The sequence below is a fragment of the Fundulus heteroclitus genome, chromosome 20 (assembly GCF_011125445.2).
Source record: "Fundulus heteroclitus isolate FHET01 chromosome 20, MU-UCD_Fhet_4.1, whole genome shotgun sequence".
NCBI lineage: Eukaryota > Metazoa > Chordata > Actinopteri > Cyprinodontiformes > Fundulidae > Fundulus > Fundulus heteroclitus.
In genome coordinates, this window is record NC_046380.1 from 366,050 (window position 1) to 387,223 (window position 21,174).

The window sequence follows — 21,174 nt, forward strand, 5'->3', positions numbered from 1 at the left end:
ATCGATTTGTGACTGAAGGTTTTCTGATTCTCAGTCAGCCGGCCCTTAAATCAGACGTAGATTAAAAGCTGCAGGATGAGAGTTTCATTTAAAATCTGCTCAGTGGGCCACAAGGACAAATCAATAAGCTGCAAACAATAAAATTTAATCATGCAAAGATGCTGCCTTCGCTTTTTACAGATATGGATCTGCTGCTGGTTTATAATCCATATTTTCTGTCTTTGCAGCTGATTTTCTGAGTCGCTCATCCAGTAACTTCCAGCTCCTCCACATGTTGGTAAAAGCCGTAACTTCATCTTTTACTCTCTGCTCTGCTGATTTATCTTTAATTATGAGCTTTTACGCTGACTGCTGGGTTACAGGTAACGTGGAGTACCGCTGAACAGATCTGCCCGGCACGGGTTTGTTAAAAGTAGAAGAACATTGGGACAAAAACAAATTACAATAAATAAATAAATGCAACAGCAGCAGCAGTTTGGGGCCACTTTAGTCCAGATCTGCTTTAATAAAACCATAAAGGAGGCGGATTTCCAGAGGAGCTCATTCCTTCTGGGATAAAAACTGAATAAATAAGCTTCAGACTCCGTCTACTACTTAGAAATAAATCTCACATACACATTTTATCTGTTATGTCGGTAATATGAACAATGCAAACACTACAGTATGTTTTCTTCAAGTACTTTTCTTTCTTTTCCACAAACAGACATTTGCTGAAATACACAGTAAACTGCTGTCCTGTAAATCTCAGTAAATATGTACAAACTTCTAACGATAAAAATGTGGATCAGGTGGCGTTCCTGTGGACCAACGCTTTCTTTTTCTCAGCCACGACAGAAAAAAGTTCATCTTTCTACAGTTGACCCTTTATTTAGCTTAAACGCATAAAAAAGGTCTTTCAGCACAGCCAGTGATGAGGATGATTCATGACGAAGATCCCCAGCAACACCATGAAAACTGGACTGAAAGATACCAGATGGAGAGCTGGTCAGAACCAGAGTCTGACTCTTATCAACTTTAACGAGAGAAAAAACCCGAAAGAAGCGAAGGTTAAAAAAAGACTTCCAGACACAGATCTACGTTAAGTTGTCCTCAGTTTACCTCCAATATACCTGCTCTTCACAAGCAGCAGGATACCATGGATTAAACCTGAAATACGTCTGGACCATACAGACAAAAAGCATATCCATAAAATAGAAATCATATTAATCAATATTGATAATAATAAAAAAAAGTTCAGCCTTGGCCATTTTATGCTGTTGCTTAATGACATATTTTCAGATAAAGAACGTTGAATTCAAACACAAACCTTTATTCAACAAACTTTTTACCAAAACTGTAAGTCTTAAAACCCCAGATAAAAACACATGGTCTCTGAACTCTTTGAAGGGGGCGGAGCTTGGTGACAGAGCGTTCCTGGGTCTGCTTTGTGATTGGTTGGGAGGATGTAATGACTAATATTAACCTATATGATTGGCTGGAATGCAAAAGGAAGGAAAACTGTTATTCTATTGAACTTTTTATGGACCCATTTTTCTATTGAACCACACATCTATCGATTAATATATATTGTTATTGAATTATCGTCCAGCCCTATCTAGAAACCAAGTATCTTTGATTTATGATCTGAACATCTCTTCTTCTCCTCGTTTTTTGTTGTAGCTACAACTTTAAGCACAACTTTTCCTCCCTGTTAAAACTGGAACTGCAGCAAAAAGGTGATCGCTAAATACAGTTGTAGGCCGCACTTTTCAGATTTTTATCTATTGAATTTTTTTTTTTAAACCGTGAATTAATCTTTCTTTTACTTTCCAGTTCTGTAGCACTTTGTGATGATCTGTCCCATAAAATCCATTAAGGTTGGTGGTTTTAACGGGACAAAAAAATTCTCTCTGTATTTCTGCAGCTTGATAAAACATAAAGTTCAGAAGATAGGCGCATAATCCACAAATGGTGAGTCTTTTAATCATTTATTTTTCTAAATGACCACAAGACAATCAGCGGTCTAAAGTTTGATGTAATATCTGCCAAGTTTTCATTTTTAAGACAAAATTTAGTGAATTTTGGCAAATTGTCTGGTGGTTTAGACACATTTGCAGCCAAAAGTATTTAAAAAATCTCTAAACATGGGCTGTAAAGGTAAGTAGGCTTAGAGCTGATGAGTCTAGCTCTGTGGAAGATGTTATGTTAATTCACATCCGGGTTCCCTCAAAGAAATGCTATCAGAGTTTTATCTGGCGATCCAAAAGCAGAAAATATGTTCATAACCTCTAAATAACGCAATTCATCCCATTTATTATACTGATTCTGTCGTTGTAATAATGGTGAAGAAATTAATACAAAAGTAAAAATAAATGTGCTTCTGGTATTTTTAACACCACTGTGGACAAAATGAGAATCACATATTATTAAAAACCTACAATAGTCAAAACACTGAATACAGAAGCATAAAGATAAAAAGCTTATGTTTTAGAAAAAAATATAAAATCTTTAGCAGCAACTTTTAGTCGCTACAAGGAGTAAACATTCAGAAATCTACAGTAAAACAATTTCCAAAAGAACCTGAATTTATAATTATTTTGCGATCATAAAGTTATTTTGCAGTTTTATTTTAATAATTTCTTATAACAACAATTTGTCTAATTTCCTTAAATATAATATATATTTTGATTTCTATCAAACATTTTGGCTTCAGAAACATTCTGTCAGGTTCTGAAATTCAACCAAGAGATAAATTATTCATGATAATCAACATTGGATTTATATTATTTATGGATCTTTGTTTTTGGGAAGTTGCTGCTACTTTATTCTGTAAAACTTTAACTGATCAGGATTTAAAAAAACGCAGCAAACTCTAAGTTTCACTGCATGAACATGTTTTTCTTTCTCTTTCTGGGTCCAAACGGTTCTGCAGGACTCTGAACATCCCAGATCTGAAGCAAAGGAGGCTGAGCTGCAGCTGGAGAACATGACATCAGAGCAGAGCTGGGAGGATGAGGAGGAGTGAAGAGAACCTCTGTCTGTCCTCATGAATGGATCATTAACAGTCTGTCATGAAGGGAGATCAACCAGATTGTTTTCCTGGGTAACTCTTTATGAACCGAACAAACGGGCCTTTGTGCCGGACTGTGACTCGGTCTGGAGGCTGTTAGTGATTTCAGGCCAAAAGCGAGAAGCAGCGAACCGAGGACTCTTAAAATCTCTCTGGGAGACCAATTAGCCGCCGCCTGCGTCACCTCAGAGGGTTAACACCGTTTACATGAACGCCTTAAATAAAGCATGTTTTATAGTTCAGGCTGCAGTGTTGCTGTGGTGTTGCATAATACCTTAAATCTGCCTTTCTGGGCTTTTACTGCCTCTGTAAGACCAGTTAAAGACACCGGAGCATCCTGAGAACGGCTGCTTTCAGGGCAGAACCCATCAGAAACACCCGGTAACTGGAGCTCAGCTGAAAACAATGGGGAAAATGTTTAAATTGAAAAGTAAAAAAATTGGCACTGAAATAAATGACTAAAAATGCATTTAAAATGTATAACACAGAGAAAATATCTCAAGTTTGTATTAAAATCTGAGCCACGGCAGGAGAGGTTTGGCACTTTTGACACTTTGAAGAAAAGTTTGATGCTAAACTGTAAAAGCAAAGTGGTGAACTATAATGTAGGAGGTTGGCTGAAGGATGCAGACGGAGGAGGCAACAAAGACGTAACAAAAGGTGAGCTGAGCTGGGTAGCAGGACAGATGGAGGTCAGGGGGGGAAACGATTATCTGGACGGAGAGCCGCGAGGCCAGATGGACGGAGAGGAACGACAGCAGGGACGTGGAGGACGAGTGGAGCGCTCTGTGAACTGAGTCTGTATCACCGGGCTGCACCAAGCATACTAACACAGACACCATCAGGCCGCTGCTGCTCCACTTCCTGTCCTTACAGCACAACGAGCTCCATCAAGCATCTGAGCAGCATAAAAACTGCTGAGATGTTCGAAATCCTGCCTTAAACCCTCTTCTGGTGGATGTTTTCTGATCATCTGGTCAGGTTCACACATCACAGCCACCATCACTGGACGTACAGGACAACGGCACAAATGTTATCAACTGGATTTGTATTAATAACCTCATTTATCAGAAAAATAAGTGCTAAACTTATGAGGATTGATGTAAAAACTATCTTATTGTTTAGTTAAACTTCAAAATAAATATATTCCTGATAAAAGGATGATTTGTTTTTAGGTAAGTTTAGTGCTGAGCTTCAAACTACATTATAGCTACAATAGTTATTTTTATATAATTGGTTCTGTGTATATAACCATATAATCTTGGCAGTAGATGTTATATCGGCAGTGAGCGGTCGGCTTCCTGTTAGTGGAGTCACAGCTCTGGTACAATATATTATATAGGTATTATAGAATGGTTCCTTTTGTCCAAATGTGAAACTTTTCTTTAAAGTTTTGTCCAGATCTTGGTTTTTATCAACATGAGCTGCACCTTTAGTGAAAAGAGGAGGATAAATAAATGAACAGCATGTGAATAAATGTGTTTCTGTGCCTTCCTGACTCATGTCCATTTTGGACTATTATAACCAAAACGTCTCTAATGGCACTTAAAAAGCTTTCAATGAGAGTAACCCGTCTAAATATCCCACATAATAAACCCGGTAAAGAGCTCCATGACGTCTGAACAGTAAACTCTGCGTCAGGAGGATGAAAGACTAAGATGTGGCGAACGCTCCTCCCTCTTTAGGAATAAACCGCTTTGTAAGGTGACTATCATGCAGAAATGTGTTAAAATCTCCAGAAGCAGTAAACAAATGTTTAACTTCTACAGCAAGAATATTACTTGATGTTGTAAAAAAACATCGGAAGAATAAATAAATAAATAAATAGATAAATAAATACTGTCTTTTTGTGCTGTGCCACTGCTACATCTACTCTCCACTTCATACATCTGCAGTTTTTATTTCTTTGTTTTTCCGCCACGCGTCACTTTTTATAAGCAGGTTTGCTTTTGATATGCACTCCTGCAGATGTCCTTACACACTTTAATAGCCTTTGATTTACATTAAACCGTCTGTCAGGATGTTTCCCGGTTAAAGGTAACAGTGGTCCAGCTGCTGCGGCTTTTGATGAATTCCCGTCTGAAAAGTGAAAGTATGCTGGGATCAGTTTGATGGATTCAGTGTTCTGCTCTGTCAGGACAGGGTAGGCAACTTTCCTCTGATTTCAATGTTTCTTTTACCTTTATTTGTTATATTTAGGGATCAACTGACCACTGGGAAAAACGTTTTAGAGAGAGACCTCTGAGTGTCCCAAGTAGTCAGAAATTATTACCTTAATTTTTCAGGACATAAGACAAAGCAAGTTTATTTATACAACAACTTTCACATTCAAGCATCCAGCATGCTGATGTCAGTTAAGCATTGGCATGACTTGGAAACTGGTTTATATTATTTAGCCATCCGGTCTACACAGGGATGGTTGTAAAGCCAAATCTTTAAAGCATTTTAATCAGTTCATTAAAACATTAAAATGTTTTACTATGTCAGATTTGTGATTGCTTTTGTAAATGTTTATTTCCAATTCTTACTTCATTGCTATGAAGCGCACACCTAATGGTAGGAACACAGGCATGAAATGAGTCTGTCTGATTAGATTGTAATACTGTGGTATGAAGTTTGGGGTGAAGTAACCTCAAAGCTTTACTAGAAAATAAACTCATGTCAGGGTCAAAAAGCTAAAATCCCGATTTATCCTGGTTTGTGCCACACCATGACCAGATACAGTTTCTACAATCAATATATTCACACCAGTGCTCACCTGTTTCACCACTCCAGTCAATATATATTTTGGAATACTCATTTACGATTAATAATATTCTAAAGAGCAAATACTGTTCCTTTAAGGACTGATTTTTATCTCTCACTGGGTCCCCATTATGAGATTTATCAGAATGATAATTATAAACCTAAGGCCTTAGATCTGTCTTTATATGCAGACGACTAATTGTTCTACTTCTCTAAAAATCCATCTGTGTGATCAGCGTAGATCAGTTGTTCTGTTAATCTGGGACTAATTCAATACATGTTTTATGTCAACAACATGAACTGTGGTGAGTTTAAGTTATGTAAAAAAGAGAGAAAAGCTCTTCTGACAGGTTTCTGTCTTAGTATAACTGAAATCAGAGCTCTGTGATCCACAGAGACATCCTTGGTTTTCTTTTTGTTATGGCCTTTCTACCTATATTTCATTTTCAAGTTTCATTTTAAATGATATTTTCTTTTTTTATTCCTCAGGTAACTTTGAACAAACTTCACAACTGAAGCAGCTCACATATAAAGTTGTCTTAAGAACAAAGTTGAAGGTAGTGTCCGACCAAGCAGACATATTCTGCTTCAAATCCTCTTATTCTCTCTGAGAAGAAACTGTTGTAGGTCCAACAAGAACTTCAAATGTCCAACAAGAGATGTAGACAAACTTGTTTAATTTCCACATCACCCTGGACTTTACTTCACTTTCAGCCGATGTGGATTTTACATCCTTAAATCTGGACGTTTCTCATAAGCACTTTGACTAACTCTGGATCTACTCTTTCTGAGTTTTTTTAATTGTCACCTTCCCCCTCCAGCAGCGTCTTTCAGCTGCTCCTCTGCCAGTGTTTGTTGGAGACTGTGACCCAGCCTAAAAATGACAACAGCTCGACCCTGTCGGCTTTAGGGCTCTGGTCCATCGTCATACCCACTCCTGCACCGGGTATTTGTAATAGTGCTGCATCATCGTGTTCTGCTGTGCTCCTTTGCTCTTAAACTGGAAGATGGTGTAGATCAGCACCAGGATGCACAGCGACAGGATGCAGGGGATCACCACAGCGATGGCGTTGACTGTGGAGGGGACGTCGTTGATGGTCACAATGACGTCCACGTCGTCCAGGGGCAGCTGGCGGTCTCCACGGTTGCTGCCAGAGCGCTCCATGTCAGACTGGTAGCAGCCCATCCAGTCTTGTAAAATAGACTTTGGATATCCAGGCTCCACCGTCAGCTTCTGGTTGTCGAACCTCCAATACTCCTTCCCCTTGTAGAAGTAGGTGTGGTCTGAGGAGGATGGGGGTGGAGGGTGATGGAGGAAACAAACAGAAGGTAGATTAATGGTTATGGTTTTGAAGCTAGTATTCCTCCAAACGCTGGTCGCTCATAAACTAATCTGATATATCTGCTTCAGCTCAGCTACTCGTTCTGAATTAGCCCAGAAAAATGCATTGAAAACTGGAGCTTTCATTCCCATTTAAACATGAACAGACATCTTCATGCTGATCTCTGTTCAAGGATTACATTTTGTCCCCAGTTAGATGTTTAGAAAGAAGGAAACAACATATGTTAAAGTCTTTTCACTACATTCTGCTTATGTAGAAGGAGTTTTAACATAGGGTAGTGTTAAATAGATAACATCCCCACGACAACACATTCTTTCTTCAGAAATCAGAAAAAGCCAAGTTTATATGAGATCGGGGCTCTTCGACTTTGGGACATTGCCAATGTTGTTTTGTTGTAAGAGTCCAGCGCTGTAACCTTGTGATAATTTCTCTACTGTATTAAAATAAATAGTTAAGCGAAACTCTGAAGTTGAGTCATTCTTACAGGGTGTTTACAGTGTATATAGTGTTTATAAGCTGTTTGGATGAGTTAAATGGACCAATGGGGAGAGACCATGTTCAGGTGCTACTGGGTGTGCACGCAGTACATTATTATTGCTATGTTTGCTATTTTGTGGATGTTGTGTGCGCTGTTAAATTTCTCATCTTCAAGTGCATTAATAAAACTGTGGTACAACATGCCCACCAAATATTTCCGGTCATGGAGTTAGATCTCTGTTCTATGGAGATGTAGAGGATACACCAGGTAACCTGAGATATGTGCTTAGGTTACCTTGAGAAGAAGATACTTGATGGATTTAAAGAGGATAAAATCAAATCAAATGTATTTATATAGAACATTTAAGAACAACCGCCCTTGGCTAAAGTGCTGCACATAAAAAGAAAAACAATCAATGATAATTCAATAAAAACGCTGTACAAATAAAGAGAAAATAGAGAAAAACTCTCAGTGTGTTAAAAGCCAGTGAATATAATTGTGTTTTAAGAAGAGATTTAAAAACACCAACAGTTGAGGTCTGTCTAAAATGAAGGGGCAGCTGGTTCCACAGTTTAGGAGGTACAACAGAAAAAGCCCAATCACCTCTGTGGACCAGCCTGGACAACTAAACACAAATGGATATTAGATCTAAGGGTTCTAGAGGGCAGGTGCCAGCTCATTTAGGGCCTCATCAGTCAACAATAAAACTTTAAAATCAACTCTAAAACAAATGGGGAGCCTGTGAAGAGAAACAAACACTGGTGAAATATGCTCACGCTTTTTTTGTTCGTATCAAGAGGCGAGCTGCAGCGTTCTGAACCAACTTCAGTTGTGAATGGCTGGCCATGCTTACACCAACATAATTACAATAATCGAGTTGGGAGCTAATAAAAGCATGAATCACATGTTCAAAGTCAGTAAAAGATAAAAATGATTTCACTTTGGTCTCAGTTTCCAAAAAGAAAAAGATCTTTTTACAACACAACTAATCTGTTTTTCAAGATTGAGGCAAGAACCAAGAATTACTCCAAGATTTTTCACATGAGATTTTATGAACTGCTGAAGGATGCAGTTTTATTTTCATTGAAGTTCAGAAATCATCTGTGATTTCTGTGATTTCTGAAGCCATCTGTGATGGACCGAGCAGTATAAGGACAGTCAGGTACAGGAGTATTTTTTAAAAAACAGGGTTCTTTCATTTAACCCAAAAAGGATAAAATGTAACAAGTACAAAAATGGATCCAGAAAAGAGGTCAAAGGAACAAAACTACTCATAATAACTAGTAACAGAACTAACTCAAACAAACTGACCTGCCTTAATGTGACAAAGAGGAACAGAAATAGTGGCTGATCAGTCCACTAAAGAAACACATGGGGCAAAACATACACAAATCTAACTAAACTAAATGAAGCAAAACCCCCATTTCCCCTCATAGACCAAATCAGCTCAGCCCCTTGGCTGTGCACACTAATTTTGAAATACAGTGTTATGGTGATGAATAAATTCCAAATAATAAAATGGCTCTGTAAATGAAACCCTATATGACAAAGAAACTAAATTAAATAAATGGTATTTGTTACCACATCTGTGTGGCTGTAAATGCAGCCATCACACCATCCAAGCTTTCACCTCAGTAAGGCAGTCAAACGGTGGTTTAAGTGAGAAAAGATGGTTGTGCTTAAACTGATTACAAATCTGAGTATCATCTGCAAATGGGTGAAATATTAAATTTCCTAAAAAAGGATAGGCGTAGGGTCTACAATCATTGATATCCATGATGTTAGACAGTATTTCTGTGGTGCTTAGGATGTCTTGGTTTAGTTAGTTCAATTATGTTACAGATATAGTATTAAATCTAAGATATATTTCCAATTTGGTCGCACTACACCTGCACAACACCAGAAACTACTGGAGACATTGCAATCTGATGGGGTGGATTTATTTAGCAGCTAGATGGAGTCTTCTAAGCACACATAGGTTTAGAATTATTTAGAATAATGTAAGTGCATAATTTAAAATACCCAGCATATCAAGGGAGGATGATCCTCCACACAGGGAGGAAACTCCATCAGAAAGAAAACCTCAACACTTCTTTTGCTAAAAGTTAAAGCTTGTTTAATCTAATGTGTGGAGTTCTTAATGGAACAGCTTTCCTTGTGATTTAGAATTCATGCATTCATGATAATTTCTCCATGATGACACATTATTCAGATGTCATGAGGATACCATCGCCTTTGAGGGGTGTGACTAAATGTAGAAAAAGCCATGTTTGTATAACGTATTGGCTCTTGAACTTTGGGACGTCACCTGTGTTGTTTTGCTGTAAGAGTCTAGCGCTGTAACATTGTGGTCATTGCTCTGCTGTATTAGAATAAATGGTTAAGCTAAACTCTGAAGTTAAGTCATCCTTAGAGGTTTTTTACAGTTTACTAATGTAAAAAACCTCTAAGAGAGACCACAGATTATGTTGTGAGACATTAAATGCCCTTTTTAACCTCAGTTCCTCAGGCTTTCAGGAACAGCTTAAAATGTATGATTTGATTGAATTTGACTTTGGAAAGAGCATTGAGATGACATGGGTTGTGAATTGCTGCTAGATAAATAAAACTGAGTTGACTCCAATTGAATCAAACTCATAAACTATTCTTCATGTGTATCAGAGGAAGGATTGTAGTCAGGATACATTCAGCAGCAAGCAGACACATCTAAAATTCAACGTCTCCCGAAACCTGGGTTATTCCAGCTACAAACGTTCTGTTGAATTCAGCAGATCTAGAGTTTCATCTAATTTTAATGTTTTAATTTCACAGCTTGCAGGATATTATCAGAAAGCGATTTCCTTCCAGGTGAAACAACGTGGTTCTCCTTAAGCAGAACATTACAAGGAACCACTGATCCGTCTCGTCTGATTGTCAAACCTAAGAGAATGACGACAGCGATCTGGGAAGTACAAAAAGACCGAACAGTTTGAAGGATTTGAGCATCTTGAGAATTTCAACTGAAGATGGCTTCAAATACCAGCTTCAATCAAACTGTCCAAAGACAAAAGTGTAAAATTATATATCTGCTCGTGATTAAAAAGTGTCCCGTGGACCTTATAAATATTACAAAAAAAACATTTTAATTGTTAAAATTTTTTATTGAGGAAAGAAAATACACTTAATTTAACATTTAACAAATTTTCAAATATACAGCACTGTAATAAATTTGCCACTGTCACAAATTATCTAACTACATGCAGACCAGTGATAAGAGTGTAAATGGTTTGATTTACAAGAAGGCACCGGATGGCAGATGTTGTGCCATCAGGCACCTATTAAAGCATCCGACAGTTTGCTAAAAAAAAAAGAGTCTCGGATGGAGATTTCAATCCTCCAGGCTTCATGCAAACCAAGATAAAACCTCCATGAAATGACAGAAGTTCTGCACAATGTGTCCTTGAGTGAAAAGAACCGAGGTGTTTTATTGGCTCAGTCAAAGTCCGGCCTCAACCTAATGGTAAATCTTTGCTGGGACCTTCACAGAACTGAGCAGAGGCAGATATATAGCCAGCAATTGTTGAAAGTGCTTCAAAAATGCTTTAAAGAGTCTCAATCTTCAGCTCCAGAGAAGTTCCTTGAATTTGTTCAAGTAATCAATGCTTTTAACGGATTTGCATCAGAACCTTCTACAGACTCTACCCTAACAACACATGAACCTGTTATTGCACAAGCATCAGATATATATTCCACAATCTCAGACACATAGAATGTGTTTATTTAAAAAATTCTAATATAAAAACCCTGCTTCCCTCTGTTGAGGTTAAATCTGCTGAGTTGTTCCTGAACTAAACATGAAAACCTCTCTGAGTTTTCTGCTGCAGCGTTCTTCAGGCTGGATGTTTGGGCCTCAGGTTGGTTCCCTCAGCAGAGCTCTAACTTGGGTCCTCATGTCTCCTCTAACTTTACCTGTTACCTGTTAACGATCAGCACATCTGGACCTGCTGTCAGAACCAGACTAAGCTCCACAACCTTGACAGATTATCAAGCAGATCTGAAATGGACATCTGGACTTTGTGTTCTTCATGCTGAGAACATCAGAGCTGCTGTTTGCTCATTGAGATCTTCATCGGTAGGATTTTCACTTTATCCTGAGTGTAGAAGTATGGAAACATCTTGTCAGTGAAGGTGTGTCGGACGGTGCGTATCTGTGAGTTAGTGTCCAGATCAGAGAAGGACAGCTTTCCTTTGTCACAGTCCAGATTCACTCTGATCCTCTGGAGCTTCTTCTGGACTGAGAGGTCCTTGGAAGGAGCTGGAGGAGACCGTGCTTTGTATTTACCTCCAGAGAACTGTAAAACCAACAATCCAGACTCTATGATTCCCTTCCTCTGGACAGACTCTGCTAACACACCAAGCTTCCAGACTTCACTGTCTCCAACATCAACATCCCAGCTGTGGTTCCCTGAGTTGAAGCCCTCAGAACTCAGGACAGAATATCGTGATCTAAACCTCTCTGGATTATCAGGAAGCTGCTGTTTCTCTATTTTAGTCCCACTGGTCAGATCTTCAGACAGGATGAGTTCTGAACCAGCAGTGTTTGGGTCCAGGATGAGAGGAGTGTAGGAGACCATGTTCTCCATGTTGCTCCAGATGTTGAAGGCCAGGTTGCCCAGATGTTTGGCCTGGTCTATCAGAGCTCCTGAGGGCAGCTGTGGATCCTCCAGCAGGGGGCAGCGCTGGACTCTTTCCACTGCAGCCTTGTAGTTGTGCAGGAATGAGACGTCTTCAGCTCTCAGCTCCTCCTCTGTGGCTCTGACTGTGTCTGAAAGAGCTGCTATCTCTCTGCTCAGAGCCTCCATCTTCTCCTTCATCATCCCACTCTTCTGCTCCTCTTCCTCCCTCAGTGCAGCCAGCCTGGCCTCCTCTTCCTCTGCTAGAAACTGATGAAGCTTCTTAAACTGCTCCTTAATCAGCCTCTCTGTGTGTCGGGCCTGGACCTTCATGTGTTCTGCTGTCTGATCAAACTCCTCTAGAACTTTCTTCCTGAGCTCCAGGTTCTCCTTTAAAGGTTCCAGAGTTTCCTGAAGGTTCTTCTTGTGTTGCTGAGCAGCTTCATCAATGGGTCTGAATCTGTGCTTGGTGTGTTTCTCTGAATCTCTGCAGACGAGACACACTGGCTGCTGATGGTCCAGACAGAAGAGTTTGAGTTTCTCAGAGTGCAGACTGCAGAGATCCTCTGAAGCTCTCTGGTCTCTCTGCTGTAGGAAGGTCTCACACAGGTTCTTTAGAACCCGGTTACAGGGTGGATCTTTAGTGAATGATCTTCCCTTACAAACTGGACACTCTTGTGCTGCTTTCCCTCTCCACCAGGTCTTCAGACACTCCTTACAGAAGCTGTGGCTACATGACAGAACAACCGGATCCTGAAAGATGTCCTTGCAGACCGGACAGCAGAGATCCTCCTCTGATCTGGAAGCCATTTAGTCTCTGAGTGAAGTTGGAAACACAGAAGGTCCAGTCAGTCATGGTTCTCCTCCCTCCTCTACTAAAGTTCCTCAAAGTGACTCTGGGTGATGTTCTGGGTTCAACTCACCTTCAGGGTTGGAGGTTTCCTCTTTTCTCTCCTGGACTCAGAGGAAGCTGCTGGTTTGGTCTGAAGGTGAATCGGATCGTCTGAGAGTCTCTCTGCAGGGAACAACGAGCACAAACTGCTTCCTCCTTTAGTTCTGGTCCAGCTGAGGTGTGTCTGAGTACAATGTCCAGAATTCAGCCTTTGAGCTGCTATAAAATTCACTGATTAACAGGTTTTATTTTTTTCTGAGCCAGATAATAACATAACCTGTGATAACTCTATATAATAATCCATTCTCAATGCTGCAGTCATTTAGCACTGAGAAACAATCAGCTGATCTCAGTGAATGCATGTGGATGGTAAAACCCATTTTCCTCGCTCTATGAGTTCAAGAGACACGAGAAGCCGGGAAAGTGATAGACGCTCCTCCTGTTTTGTGATGTGAAACGGGCTGGTGGGAAAATGAATAAGTTGTCAGCATGAATTCTATGCGAGAGAGGGGAGAAATGTCGTGTCCAATGACGGTGATCCAGTTCTGAATCCTGTTCAGTGTGACCATACCTGAACATCAAGCCTGTAGAGCTCATTCCTCAGATGTATATATTTACGAATCTCTGCCAAAAAGAGTACTTCTTCATCTGTTTTTTCGTGCGGGAAGGTCTGAGTAGTAACAAACTTTGGGTGGAAAGGCTTCCTTTTTCACAGCTGGGTTTTTAAAATAAAACGGGAAATGACATGAAACGAATATGTTGATGAAACTGTGCTGCAGAGAACTTTCAACTGTCAAACAATGAAATGTTTATGCACCTTTTGATTTGATATAGGAAGAATCAGGATCGGATTGGCTCTAAAGATTCTTTAATATTAGCTGGTAATGGTAACTCCCAGTTTTAATAGAGGTACTTCTCGCTCAGATTGGCCAAGAGCGTGATTTCACCTGGGGTCACATCAGTTTTTATCATCCTTTAGAGAGGATGACGTTTTCTGGGGAGTAAAGGGGCCCGGCCTGCCCTCTGATGCCCCACACTGGTACTCCTGCATTTGTAAGGGATGGAAGTGATGGATGATTGTCCATGGGAATGGAGAAAGGAGAACTGGGTGTGGGGTTTTACAGGGTGGGGGAAGAGTAGACGGATTCGACCTTGGTTACTGAACAGGTTTAGCTTACCTAGTCTAATGTGTGTGTAGGTACCTAAAACAGGCCTTACTTAATTAGATGAACCCTAAATTGTAGATAAAAGCTAAACCTTTGATCTTGTGTGATGAAACTCTATGAAGCATTCATGTTGATCTGTACTAAAAGTTCCAGCACTGCCCGGTTCCAACACAGGAACCTTTTGGGTCCCACTTTACTAGTTTACATAAATGGGTCCTTTGTGTTTAATTCACATTTTCATGTGATGGGTCATCTTGTTTTGTGTGTGATCACACAGATCCTGCCAACAACCTCATCATAAAAAAAGAGAGGAATGTTGTAAGAAATATTATTCTGAAGTTACTATGGCCTCACATCACTCAGACATAGGAGGGCTGCAGACATGATGGCTGTGTATAAGATCCACAGTTTGCTGATTGCAAGGCCAAATGCTGCAGCTGCTGGGGGAAACTGATTGTCTACGATAGACTGTCTTTGTTTTGTCTCAGGCCAAGGCCACTGTGCAGTATTAGGGAGAGCGGGGAAAGTGAGACAGGCAGAGACAGGGCAGACGCAGACTGCAGCGGGACAGTGGGGTGCGATTACTTTCCATCTATGTGATCTCTGCTGTGTTTCTCAATAAAGTGCTGGAACTTCATCACCGCTGTCTCTTCATTTAGTAAAGATGGGAATTCAATTATTACTGTTTAGAATTCCATCCACAAAAACCCACTGGGGTGGGATTACTTTCACATGCTCCAGGTACATTTAAGGTCACTGTTGAATTGTCTCTCTGGGTTAACTAGTTCAGCCATAAATCTAGAGCATTGGGGTTACTATCAGTGCGCCTTCCTTGCGGTGGCAGTTTTACGACTTGGTTTCCCAGCCTGAAATGCACACGTGCTTAGAGCTAAACATTATGTTTTTAAACAAAATATCTATAACTTCTGTGTTTAATCCGTAAGGGGCCCTTTCCACTTTGGACTCTTCTTTATGTATAGATTTGACAAATCTGTTATGCTATTCCTCATTAGCTAAAGAATATCTACATTTTTTCTACTTTATATATAAAAGTTGCCAGCTACAATATACCAGACAGCCACCAGGATTTGCTATATTACAAGTTATTTTTTAATCGGGTTATAAAAGATGTTTTACAGACACGTCCTCTACCCAGAAACACCACCCTGATTCAGTATGTTAATGACCTGCTGTTGGTTTTTCATACTGCTGAGATCTGCCTTCAGGCTGCAGAGTTAGTTTTGGGACATCTTCATCAACATGGTTTTAAGGTCAGTACAGATAACTTGTAAATTGCCAGAAAATGTGTCTTCCCTGGGCTGTGTTATTTCTGCAGGGACACCTAGTATTTACTCTGGCCACAAATAGAACATCATCTCAAAGCCGAACTGCTGCGTTTGACAGTCTAACATGCTACAATCGTCCCTACATTCTGGTTATATTGATCTCACGCAACCCTTGAGGGACCTCGTGAAGATATAAGGTATGATAAAATCGAATAATGTTTTGACTTGGATACAGAATACAAGGAAGTGTTTTCCTACTTCAACAAAGATTAGCATTTGCAGTTGAATTGACTCTCCCTGACAACTTTCTACTGTTCTCTGTTGATGTTTCTGTAACAAAATTAGCAGAAAATTTAGTTTTATATCAGAAAAAGGGGGAGGGTGTTAATGTACATATCAGTAAATGTTAGATACAATAGAAAAACAGAGGGCAACGTAATGCAGATAAGTCTGATTATATTAGTGTGAGCAGCTGGTGTCTAGGATGGAAAAGGTGAGACCAGAATTGGAAGCTAGTTCTATTGAAGGCCCCTAGGTAAGGTAGTAATTTAGAAAGATGGTTGTCATTTCAGACAGGACAGTTAAGGGTTGAAAGCCACATACATTGTGTTGGAACTAAATGGATCAGGATTTGTAACCAGTTGATAGAAAGATAAGTGAATGTGTACATGGATTCAGTATGTGTTGAAAAAACAGTACATGTCAAATGATGTTAAAGGGTGAGTGTAGGATTTTTGACATTAGGATGGTATCTATTGAAGGGGAACTGAGCGAGGAATTGATTACAGGAAAAGTGAAGGTGGAGCAGAGCAGCTTCAGAGGAGCGTTAGAGTAGAAAGGGTACTGGAAATGACTTGATGGAAGATTGTGCTTTCTCCAGGATTAAAACAGGAACTTTTTTCTGAAGCACACGGAGTAGGACATCTGGGGTTAAGTAGAGGCAACATAATTTAATGGAGTGGTGGCATACAGTTAGATCCGACAGGGTGAAATGTTTTGTGTAAAGTGGTGTAATGTGTGATTACTTTAATCCAAAGAAGATTCTGACATTGTTACAGGAAAAATGTACTTTGATTGCAAACCCGAATTACATAATTCCTGATTCCACAGACATGGTGAACCTCATCAGAGGTTTTTTAAGTATTTGTTTGTGTGCGTGTGTGGATTCTTATACAGGACGACCAGAGGCCTGCAGAAAGAGAGGACAGAGAAACTGTGATAAAATGTCTAACTATTACATTTCTAGGCATAGGTTTCCTGACAGGATGAAGATGGACAATGGAAGGTGGTGAGGATTAATTAGAATCTGAAAAAACAATTGGGTAAAATCTGTGCACAGACTAAATTAACATGGGGTAAAGCTTTGATGTTTTGTTTCTTGCTGGGATGTCAAATCGGTGTGTTCAGTTAATTTCACCACAGGATACATTCTCTATGACTGCAAGGAGTTTTTCGGGGTGCGATGTCGACCGACAGGATTCACAGGTAACTCACAAAATTTGACATATAAAGATTGTCTTGTAGTTACAGATTGTATTGGAGACATAAACCAGGATATCGGAAGATCCCAAGGAATGTGAGGGAGGTGCACCACCCCAGACATCGACTGAGTGTGCCCTAAGGTCATCAAAAGAATGACATTTGAGCTATGATTTAGGGTGCTAGACCAGATTGCAGAGCCGGTGTGTGCCAGACACAGAGAGGGTTCAAGGGAACATCAGAGAGCAGCTTTCGGGTCAGAACCCCCTGACTAAGAGGGGCTTCCAAATACCGCCCACCTGTACCAGGCCGGTGACAGGGCAGCATGAAGCACCAATGCCAATTTGGAGAGGCAGCAGGATTTTTATTTTGTTTTTCGTTTTTCATTTTAAAATAAAATTATTAACACACAGCTGTATGGAGATCGTGGTTGGGACAAATGACTCTATAACAGAATATTTTTAAGGGAAAGAAGGAGACATCTAAGAGAAAGAAGACGACATCATGACAACAACTGAACACATTGTAAAAAAACAAGAACTTTGTAATCACAGAATTTGTCTTTTAAGTTCCATATTCCTAAGATGTTAAATACCAGTAATGTTAGGATTTTGGTTGTGCAGTGCATGATAATTTGGTCTTTATTCTGTGGGTTTGGGAAATAACCCCTCTTCAGGTATAAGATTAACATTTTCTTGGTAGTTGCACATATATAATGGGATAAAACATCACTGATGAAGGTGCTTTCTTGTATTTGGTTTAAGTATATTCTTAGTATTCAGATAAGCTAAGTAACTTTTAAGTTTATTGCTTGGGATATCCTACTTTTAATGGAATAATTTGAATGTAATTTGGTGTAATAACGTATGCATTGTAATTAATTTGGGTCGTAGGGTTCTGTTCTGTTATGGCTTTCTTAATCATCAACAGAGGGGAGAGTGGTTTAGAAAATTCCATCTCATCATTTACACTTTGTTTGAGGGGTTCAAGAAATTACATTAGTTCTAGCTCAGTTATAAATTTGATCTGTTGGATCAAAATAGAGGGAATTGTTGAGGAAAATATCTTAGTTGTTTTATTAATCAGGCAGTTGTGTGGAGAATAATAAAAGGAGCTCCTCAGGCCTCAAAACTGTGTCTCCCTATGAGGCAAAGTAAACACGCAGCTTGCAGGATGCGGAGAGTGGGTTCATGGCTGTAAGGTCATTTGGTTTGACCCCTGATAAGACAGTTTGAGTAATAAATTAGCCATACTACATGGGAATCTCAAGGGTAGATTATGCTTGGAGCCATAGGGTCTGGGACCACCCCCCAGGCTAATCAGAAGGGGCAGTCAGTTTTTTAAAATATGTCTTCAGAGTAGTGTAAGGCAGACAGAATTGTTTGCAGCACCATGAGGTAATATGGCGAAATGGTAAAGTAAGTTTCTGTCTCGTTTTGGAATTCCAAATTAATTAAATGTGCATATTTTAAATGTTTGCCTCTGATCATTGTTTCTCCTTTACTGCCAAATCTTAAACCAGGGTAAGACGGGCCTTCAGAGATAAGCAGGAGCAGGCCTACACTATCTAACATTTTAGCTTCATCTAAACCTTCTACCTGTATGTTAGACCAGATCCCAACCAAGTTGTTTAAGGAGGTATTCCCTCTGATCAGTGGCATTATTTTAGACATGATTAATCTATCCTTAGTAAATGGATATGTACCACAGGCTTTTAAAGTAGCTGTTATTAAACCTTTACGTAAGTAACCATCTCTTGATCAAGGTGAGTAAGTAAATTACAGATCTATATCTAATCTTCTTTTCTTATCTAAAATTATTGAGAAAGTAGTTGCTAATCAACTTTGTGAACATTTACAAAGTAATGACCTACTTGAGGAGTTTCAGCCAGGCTTCAGAGGTTGGTCGTGTCTTTCTCTCCTCTCCAGCTTTTACCCCCCCTCCTACTCTCCTTCTTCTGCTGCTATGTCTTGTCTTTCTGAGCACTTTCTTCATATCAACCGAACTCTGAAAAACATGTATCTGGTAAGCTGGTCTCTCAATGCTATTGATAAATTTTTTTCGACGGGTAGGCAACAAAAGGGGGACCCGTCCGGTCCTGATTTGACCCATTTTGTAGGATACACCCTATATTCTTGGATGGAAAACCGTGTGTCTTTCGACTTTGTCATTCCTGGACGTTTGAAACGTTTGCATGTTTGGATTCAGGATTACTTGGATTTCTACTTATTGGATCTGGTGGATTTTTGATGTATCAGCAAATACAGCGGATGTTGGTAGCCATTTGGCCTTGATCAGGCTGCCGGCTGAATATGACGCGCTCACTAAGGCGGTGAACGGACAGTTCTGGAAGGTGGAGGAGCAGAGCCGAAAAGCTGGATGTGCTGGTACGCTGGCTGGCTTCGGTGGTTGGACTCAAAGGGGTGATGGGATAAAATCTGGATTGGAAGCGCGGAAAAGCCCAACAATTTGGAAAATTGGATTTCACCATTTGGAGCCAGCAAAAGACTTAAAGCTGACAGGAAAATAGTGCAGCTTGCCCTCATAACAAATAACATATTTGGTCTATGCCCTCCCTATCTAACCACTCCTGGTTTTGTTATGAGGAACGAGCTCAGAACTCTACCCTGCTACCCCCATTCCCCACTGACATCTGCGGATGCTTTCTGAACTGTTATCCGGCCGATAACATCAAGGACAATGGCATCTGGAGAGTGTTCACGGAAATATAAACACTTTCACCCAAACAGACACACATAACTGATGCTCATAAAACTGATGAACTTACACGCGACTAGTCTCAAATGTTTACCTTCTGCTATATGTGTCTCGTCTTATTTGTGCTTGTTGTGCAAGAGGTTTTTGATATCTCACACTGTATCCTGTAATAGGATAAAATATGAGTTATGTTTTTTTCCTTCCCACCTTCCTTTTTTTGGTGGCCTCTATTTTTCTACAGAGTAATGGCAGCGCCCTGTGGGCACCATGTAAGGCGGTTGTCCTTGGCAGCAAGGCCTCAGTAAATCGTCTCCCCCTGTAAATGTTTGTGATGTTTGTTTGTTATGTTATGGCGGTTGTACTGAAACAGCAATTTCCCTCTGGGATTATTAAATGGCTTGTAAATGGTAAATGGCTTGTACTTGTATAGCGCTTTAACTAGTTTTGATGACCTCCAAAGCGCTTTACACTACAGTCTTAGTCATTCACCCATTCACACACACATTCACACCCTGACAGTGGTGAGCTATGTTAGTAGCTACAGTTGCCCTGGGGCAGGCTGACAGATTAAAGATTCTGATTCTGATTCTGACAAAGACTTAAGCATACTGCAGGAATTGAGGGGAAAGCATTAGGCTGGTTTAAATCTTATCTATTGGACAGATTCCACTTTGTTCATGTTAATAATAAATCTTCTTCAAACTCTAGGGTCACCTGTGGAGTGCCACAGACTTCAGTCCTTGGACCAATTCTCTTTACTATATATATGCTTCCGATTGGCAAAATTATCAGACAGCATGGGATTAATTTCCACTGTTATGCTGATGACACTCAGCTATATTTATCCATCAATGCTTGCTGATGAATGCAATCAATTACTTCGACTGCAGTCATGTCTTGATGACATCAAAAGCTGGATGACTTTAAATTTCCTGCATTTAAATTCTGAAAAGACAGAAGTTGTAATCTTTGGACCAGATTCCTCAAAAATAAACTTCTTAATCAATCACTTAACCTGGATGGCATTAACTTGGCCTCTGGTAATAAAGTAAAAAATCTTGGTGCTATTTTTGACCAAGACATGTCATTTAAATCCCATATTAAACAGGTTTCCAGAGTTTCCTTTTTTTACCTCCGAAATATCGGCAAAATTAGAAACAGTCTGTCCAGGGGTGATGCTGAAAAACTTGTCCATGCATTTGTTACTTCAAGGCTGGACTATTGTAATTCTTTAGTATCAGTCTAAAGTCTAAGTCTGTCTAAAGTCTTCTGTGCTTGTTTGTTGTCTTGTTGTGTCTCTGCTCTGTCTTCTGTAACCCCAGTGGGTCGAGGCAGATGACCGTCCAAACTGAGCCTGGTTCTGGTT

At 39.8% G+C, this 21,174-nt stretch overlaps 2 protein-coding genes across 3 annotated transcripts in view; both read right to left on the bottom strand.

Annotated features, from left to right (window-relative positions):
* Positions 1 to 1,646: 1,646 nt before the first annotated feature.
* The window catches only part of mmp24 (matrix metallopeptidase 24), a 67,490-nt gene continuing 47,962 nt past the window's right edge, over positions 1,647 to 21,174 (bottom strand). The window contains exon 10 of the mRNA XM_012850031.3: positions 1,647 to 7,078. Within this exon, the coding sequence (XP_012705485.3) occupies positions 6,720 to 7,078 (359 nt within the window). The 3' untranslated portion in view covers positions 1,647 to 6,719. The remainder of the gene's footprint in view (positions 7,079 to 21,174) is intronic.
* LOC105915800 (nuclear factor 7, brain-like) lies at positions 10,709 to 13,914 on the bottom strand. Of its 2 annotated transcripts, none has more exons than XM_036151726.1 (2): positions 13,191 to 13,914; positions 10,709 to 13,084 (listed from the first exon to the last, which is right to left on the bottom strand). In XM_036151726.1, exon 2 carries the CDS (start codon positions 13,075 to 13,077, stop codon positions 11,692 to 11,694), a length of 1,386 nt encoding a protein of 461 aa, XP_036007619.1. In that variant the 5' UTR covers positions 13,078 to 13,084; positions 13,191 to 13,914; the 3' UTR covers positions 10,709 to 11,691. The 2 variants fall into 2 exon arrangements, with proteins under 2 accessions (XP_036007619.1, XP_036007620.1); XM_036151727.1 differs by having other exon boundaries at positions 10,709 to 13,094.